Source organism: Danio rerio, chromosome 5, assembly GCF_052040795.2.
Source record: "Danio rerio strain M-AB ecotype USA chromosome 5, GRCz13ab, whole genome shotgun sequence".
Taxonomy (NCBI): Eukaryota; Metazoa; Chordata; class Actinopteri; order Cypriniformes; family Danionidae; genus Danio; species Danio rerio.
The window spans coordinates 80262501-80270093 of record NC_141025.1 but is presented as its reverse complement, the minus strand read 5'-3'; the positions used below and the strand labels follow the sequence as shown (position 1 = coordinate 80270093).

Below are 7593 nucleotides of genomic sequence, written 5' to 3'. Positions count from 1 at the left end.
TGTGTGTGTGTGTGTGTGTGTGTGTGTGTATGTGTGTGTGTGTGTGTGTGTGTGTTTCTTTTCTGAACTCACTCACAGAATGCTGTGGCTCTCTGCAGTGTGTGTGTGTGTGTGTGTGTGTGTGTGTGTGTGTGTGTATTTGTGTGTGTGTGCGCGTGTGTGTGTGTGTATGTGTGTGTGTGCGTGCGTGCGTGCGTGCGTGTGTGTGTGTGTGTGTGATGGATTGTGTCCTCAGGCTCTGGATGCTCAGGATGTGTCCTGATAGAGATCTGAGGAGCTGAGATCAGATCATTGCTGCTGTTTACACACAAACACACACGAGGAAGACCATCAGAGTCAGAGATGAGGAGTTGCGGAGCGTCAGAACACACACACACACACACACACACACAGAACCGGAGCCCAGAAGTGTCCTCAGTGTTTTTGCACACCGCTGCGTTGGGTCATGACCAGCGCTGAAGCGAGACGTCTGGAGTCTTCTGAGTGTTTGTGTGTGTTTGTGTGTGTGTGTGTTTGTGTGTGTGTGTGTGTGTGTGTGTGTGTGTGTGTGTGTGTGTGTGTGTGTGTGTGTGTGTGTCCGTCTGGAGGGTTAGGGGCCGCTCGTCAGGCCTGGTTAAGTAATTAAAAAGGCAAGAGAAGAGTTTTCTTCATTAAGAGTCTAAATAGCACTGCTGACGCCATCCTGAAGCTGTGTGTGTGTGTGTGTGTGTGTGTGTGTGTGTGTGTGTGTGTGTGTGTGTGTGTGTGTGTGTGTGTGTGTGTGTGTCTATCAGTACTGTTGCTTTTTCCGCTATTGCCATGCCTCCTGAATCATGATCGCGCGCAGTAGACGTCAGAGAGCCGCTGGTGTTCATCATGGTGTTCAGCAGTCAGAGATGTGTCCTGTCCTCTATAATGCTGCAGTAGTGAGTGATGAGCGGTGTTATATCAGCAGCAGAACTCGTCATGATGCTCCATGTGTCATATATGCCGGATCGCTGCTCTCTCTCTCTCTCTCACGCTGTCCTGAAGCCACTGCTGTGTGCTGAGTGCTCGGCCGGCGGGTGCAGGAGTTACTCTCATCACTGACCCACACTGACGTGCTGACTGAGAGTGTGTTCAGAGTGTTCTGGTGAACAGTATAGCGGGCGTCACGGGCTGCAGTGTTCAGAGTGAAGACAGCAGCAGCTTCAGCTCAGAGAAGCAGGTAGGAGGAACAGTACGAGTGTCCAAGTTTATAGGTTAACGTCTTTATCTCATGTGCGATACGCCGCAGTACAGAACTATGGTGAACATCGCCAGTGCATCAGAGTCAGTCGCAGCTCTTTCTGTTTAACAGCTCCATCGACAGCTCTCAGAAAAGAAAGCAAGCGGGATTAATGTTTATGTGTGTTTGCTTTAAAGCAGTGGTGTCAAACTGGAGTCCTGGAGGGCCGCAGCTCTGCACAGTTCTGCTCCAGCCCTGATCAAACACAGCTGATCACTGATGAAGAGTTCAACACTACTGGATCAGCTGTGTTTGATCAGGGCTGGAGCAGAGCTGTGCAGAGCTGCGGCTCTCGAGGACTCCAGTTTAACACCGCTGCTTTAAATGCTGATGCTGTTCTGTGCATGGGCTTGAGTTTAGTTTGAGCAGGTCAAATTAAAGGTCCAGTTCTGAACTAAAGGACAGACTGTTTTACAAATATAAATAAAGTTTATTTAAAAATTATACATTTTAATATCAGAATTGTTCTGCAGTGAAGTAAAATGTACAACCGTGTAAAGAAATCATCATCAAAGCACCGAGATATCCAACTGAACTGTATCGATGACATGATAATCACAGCCGAACCCGAACCCACGAGCCCAGAGTAGTTCACAGCTGTGCAGAGTGGCGCTGTTGACTGATGCTCTGCTGTTAAACTGAATATTCATCTACATCATCTGCTGGAAAAGCCCTGATGAAGCTGAGAATAGCCACATCAGTCTACCAGCGCAAGATATCAGTGTCTGAACAACACTTCTGTGCAGATAACCCATTCAGAACAACCCAATCTACATCAGCTGAAAGAGTTCAACACAGAACAAGAGAAACACGTCAGCCGTGGTGTCGTCCTCCTCCAGCGGGCAGAACTCAGTCCAGTACCAGCACAACACACACGCCTGAACACCATCACCTGCTGCAGCTCTACTGTTACCGCAGGACTGATGAGGAGGAGGAGGAGGATGAAGAACAGCAGAACTGAAGAGTCATGCGCTCACTAAACACACGTCATGTCAAACACACACAGACAAACACACTGACACTCATTACTGCAGGTTAGGGGTCATTCACAGTGTGTGTGTGTGTGTGTGTGTGTGTGTGTGTGTGTGTGTGTGTGTGTGTGTGTGTGTGTGTGTGTGTGTGTGAACATGTCACACACAACAGTGCTGTCTGGCGGCCCCTCTGGCCGAGGCTCCTGAAGGGCCCATTGGCCGGTTCTGGCTCCTGTCATGGCACACACAAACACACACACGCACACACAAACACACACACACACACACTCAGCCCGTGTGCTGGTCTTTGTTCTCTCGGTGTTCCGGCCCGCTGCCCGTATTGTGCTGCCGCTCTCATTACTGCCCTGCTAATGGGGCCGCTGCGACTCTGTGTGCGGGACTGAATGAAACACACACACACACACACACACACACACACCGCGGCTGTAGACATATCAGCGCTGCTGTTGTGGACACACACTCTGCTTTCTCACTCTTGCTGATGGCGGAGTGGGCAGCAGACCAGTTGGCGTCGCTGGCAGACATTTTTGGAGGTTTCTGTCATTTTGCCTCCATGAAAGGCGCGCACACACACACACACACACACACACACACACACACACGTTTGTTCCTGGTTAACAGTGCTTAAACACACACAGAGGCTGAGATGTGTTCAGGAGCTCCTCCAGACCGCCGCACTGTTCATCAGAGATTCTGGTCTGACAGAGCCGGCCCGATGCATCTGCCCATCCACCCTGATCATACGAGCTCATCATGAAGCGGTGTGTGTGAAGCACATCAGAGCAGAACCTGATGAGGAAACAACTGTTCACACCAGTACAGTCCAACACCAGACCCGACCGCTAAACCCGACCGCTAAACCCCTCCGCCACTGGAGGATGAGCAGCTCAAGACAGATCAAAGTTAACCCTGAATTTAAATGAGTTATGACTGCTCAGCATGTTCACACACACACACACACACACACACACACACTCACACACACACACACACACACACTCACTGTAACAGCAGCAGTGGGCTTCAGCTGGTGTATCTGCTGTAAGCGGCCTGCAGAGCTCAGGTGGGTTTACTGAGGGACTGCAGAGGGACATCCACAGAGCTCATAAACACACACATATACACACACACACACGGACACACACCAGATATACATGCACACACACCCAGACATACACACACCTACACACACACTCTTGGTGTTCTGCAGTCTGCCGGTGTCCGCCGCGGCCCCAGGCGCTCGTGTTCCCGGTTCCCGGTCGTTCATCACGGGATCCAGGTGGGCCGCGGCACCGGCGAACCGTGCCCTCGTTAAAGAGCCATTATAATGAGGCCACAGAGAGGCGAGGAATGACTGCAAATAAAAGTAGGTGATGCAGAAAATAAAAGAGGAAATTAAACAGATGCGCATGTTTTCAGGATCATTGCTTCCGTCCCGTCCGTGTGTTTCGGTAAACCGCTGACTGGCGGGAAATAAAGGCTGGAGGTGAGGGCTTCAGCAGAGAAACGGCAGAAGAGACGCCTTCATCACCACAGACTGACCACAGGAGAGCTCCATCACCCCAGCCCTGATCACTACAGCAGACACCAGGACACACACGCTGGACTTTCTCATGCTTTATTTAATTCAAAATAATCTGTAGAAATTCTTCATTTACATCAGAATAACAGAACTAACAGGAGAATAAAACACGAAGCCAAAACTGAAGATGATGAAGGAGGACCTGAACATTTGATCAGTCTCCGCATGATGCCGCTCTGACACTCGTGCAGGAGATGAAGGAGACTCGCTCTGATGCGGGAATGCCTTCTCTACAGTATTTACACATCGCCCAGAACATCGACAGTGTCTGATCAACATCAGTCTGATCCAGCCGTCAGATACAGGCAGACCTCCTGAACGTCTCTTATTCCATCAAGAACAGAAGCTCAGCGTACGTCTCCTGCTCTTCACCATCGATGATGATGATGGTGTTTCTGTCCCCTGACAGCACACACACACACACACACACACACACACACACACACACACCGCAGGCATGTTGATGGTGTTAGTGTTTACATCAGAGCTCTGAACACAGCAGGCCATCTCCAGAGCACAAGACCCCTATCAGACGTCCAGGTGTGTGATGGGCTCAGGCAGGTGAGCTCTGCTGAAGCGTGTGAACAGGTACAGGAGAGTCTTTGGCTGCACAGAAACAACAGCGGAGGAACGCTCCGATGTGAACATGTGCTCCAACCCGGCCTCAGCTCAACATCAATAGTGTTGCAGTGATTGTGTGTGTGTGTGTGCGTGTGTGTGTGTGTGTGTGTGTGTGTGTGTGTGTGTGTGTTTCTCCGTCTGGTGGAGGGTTAGAGATGATCATAGGCAGCGGCGGGCGGCGGCGGTCGAGTGGCAGAACTGTAGTAATACGGGGAACCTGCAGGGGGTGACACACACACACACACACACACACACACACACCATCAGTACACACTATCAGTACACACATGCCATTACTACATACGCACACATGTGCACACACACACACACACACACACACACGCCTGACCGCTTATGACCGCTGGAATATTTGTTTCCACACAAACCTGCTCAGCCTGAAGACACGGCGGTGGACCTGCGTCACTGCGCACATGACGGAAACTTTACACAACAGCTGAAGGACACAGCAGGGTGTGTGTGTGTGTGTGTGTGTGTGTCTGTATAAAAAGTTGATCAAACACACACATACACATACATGGACACACACACACACACACACACACACACACTCAGGACTCACCCAGTATGCTGGAGTTGGTGAATCTCCAGGCCTCGCTGTAGCTGCTGTAGGCCGGGTGGCTGTAGCTCTGCCCTGTGTACTCTGGAGCTGCGCACACAAACACACACATTACACACACACACACACACACACACGGCTGCAGTTCTGCCGTACGGGCTCCAGTACAGCAGTAATGGCGGCTGGTGGACTCAGTGGAGCGTCCCGTCTGCCTCTATCCCTCTCTCCTCCTGCAGTCTCCCGCTCTCCTCTTAACATTCCAGCATCTAATTGGTAATTACGGGAGCGGATTGAATCCCCCTTCAGTGAGTAATTGTGTAGGAACGCTTCCTCTCAGCGAGCCCACCAGAAAAATAATAAATCAGAGCCTCTCATTTCGCGCTTGGCAGGACAGACTTCATCTGCAACAGAAAGCTCCATCCAGCTCTGCGTCTGTGCCGTAATGGAAACGCTCCTCTGCGCTCTCCATATAGATGTGCATTCACTCATGGCCGTCTCCATCTGGGTCTGTCGGACCCTGCGCGGGCCCCTGAGCCGCCGAGGGCCGCGGGCGTTCAGACTCAGCGCACACACACTGATTAACCCGCCGACTCTGTTAATCTCTAACCCGCTCTCACACTCCTCGTGCGCTGTTCCGGCTCCACAGAAACTGCCTTGATGAGCTGCAGGAGCAGGAACCGGCCGCCCAACTGAGTGAAGCACACCCCACGCTCCACGCTCCACGCTGGGCTCCTTCAGCAGATGTTTGCTGCAGTCAGAACATCAGCAGCCATTCATCATGAGAGCAGCGGCTGTCTGAAGTCTGAGCTGAACTACGGCAGAGATTTCTACACTCCAGAAGCGGAGTAGGAGCGGTGGAGGACTCGCTCGCTGAGTTTCCCAGAACATCATTAACCAGCAGCATCATCTAGCAGACGGAGCAGAGCGAGACCTTCATGTGGAGATGATGGAGATAGGAGGGTCTGCTCTCGATAGTACGGTGGAGGTTTATCTGCCACTTCAGGATTATTTGATTTCTCCCTGAGGACATTTGCCGTGGACTTCACACACCACATGTATAATAACACACAGCAGAACACACAGAGCTCAACACCAACACCACATCAGTTATAAACACCTCCAATACCTGCAACATGCTCAATTCACCCCCGCTTCAGGCCCAATGCTCAGGACATTCACAGATCAGAGTGTTTACAGCTCTTCAGGTGTGCTGTCCTGTGCTAATCTGAAGTCTATAGCGAGGGACACTGTAGTCTGAGTACAGGAGCGGGATCTGCACTGCTCCTCTTGCCTGAGTATCTGTGGTCTTTCTAAAGAGAGTTTAGGGTTCTCCTCCATCCCGCCTCTCACTGTCCATTTACTTCTGATTTACCTGATTTACCTGATGTGTTGCCAAACAAGGTTCAACTCCATAAGGAACAGACTCCCGATCAGAACATCAGCCGCTGACCAACACCAAACACCTTCACAGGAGATAAAGACGTCTCCCGGCACACACACACACAGTGGCAGAGAGTTTACGGGAGTGTGTGAAAGCGAGAGTGTGTAAGCGTGAGGCTCGGAGACACTGCTGTCCTGAGCCAGTAACTGAGGATACTCTGCAATACTCTACAGTTTACCCAAACACAGCCCTGGCCGTTCCCTCGTCCCCTACAGCCCGGTGTTTCTGCGCAGTCAGTAGTCAGTACAGCTGATCGGTTGTTTTCACACCGCTGCTCGGGGAACTTTAAGCTCTCCTGGTGAACCTTGTTCAGGTGTGGCACAGGATAAGCGGATTCCCCTTCGACAGGTGGAGGCATCCTCATCCTCATCTACTACAGGCTAGTGCGCATCATGAGCCCTACAGCGGCGTCAGTGTTTCTGCAGGTGTGTCCGGCGGCAGCTCACCTGATACCATGCCGGCGATGGTGGACGAGGAGAAGCCGGTCTGCGCCGTGGGGATGTGCGGAGGATACCCGGGTAGCATGGAACTCGCCACCTCACGCCCTGAAACACACACACACACACACACACACACACTCGTCATCTGTCCACCGCACACCTGTGAGATCGTGAGCCGCGGCTGAAGCTGTACCTGCCATGAGGGACGGGCTGCTGAACTGGCCATGAACTGGGGCATGATGGGAAAATGAGCTGAAGCCGTGAGATAAATGAGCGGAGCCGCAGCTGCTAGCAACGGGCGCAGATGACGGAGACGAAATGGCGGACAGGTCCAGGAAGGCTGAACCGGAGATGATGTTGGGGGAGGGGCTTAAGCTGTTCCCCTCAGGTGAAACTTCCTGTTTCAGACAGAGTGGGAGGGGCTGTAGAGCTTCTGAGGCGGAGCAATGGGATGACAGACAGGTGGAGAGATGCATGTGTGGATGTTAATGGATGTACAACAGAATGAGTGACAGTAAGCAGAGACACTATTAACACATATGCAGATGAGGAGGAGGAGCTTGAGTGTGTGTGTGTGTGTGTGTGTGTGTGTGTGTGTGTGTGTGTGTGTGTGTGTGTGTGTGTGTGTGTGTGTGTGTGTGTGTGTGTGTGTGTGTGTGTGTGTACACTTCTGCACACTGAGCTGCTCCTCTTG

General features: G+C 51.7%; 1 protein-coding gene across 2 annotated transcripts in view; it reads right to left on the bottom strand.

Moving 5' to 3' along the window:
* Window positions 1-3840: 3840 nt before the first annotated feature.
* Window positions 3841-7593, bottom strand: part of pax8 (paired box 8) — a 9081-nt gene continuing 5328 nt past the window's right edge. The window contains exons 9-12 of one of the 2 annotated variants that reach the window (XM_087254714.1): window positions 7093-7332; window positions 6906-7004; window positions 5022-5108; window positions 3841-4658 (exon numbers count right to left, since the gene is read on the bottom strand). In XM_087254714.1, the coding sequence (XP_087110840.1) occupies window positions 4591-4658; window positions 5022-5108; window positions 6906-7004; window positions 7093-7332 (494 nt within the window). In that variant the 3' untranslated portion in view covers window positions 3841-4590. The remainder of the gene's footprint in view (window positions 4659-5021; window positions 5109-6905; window positions 7005-7092; window positions 7333-7593) is intronic. The other variant, XM_087254715.1, reaches the window with a different exon arrangement.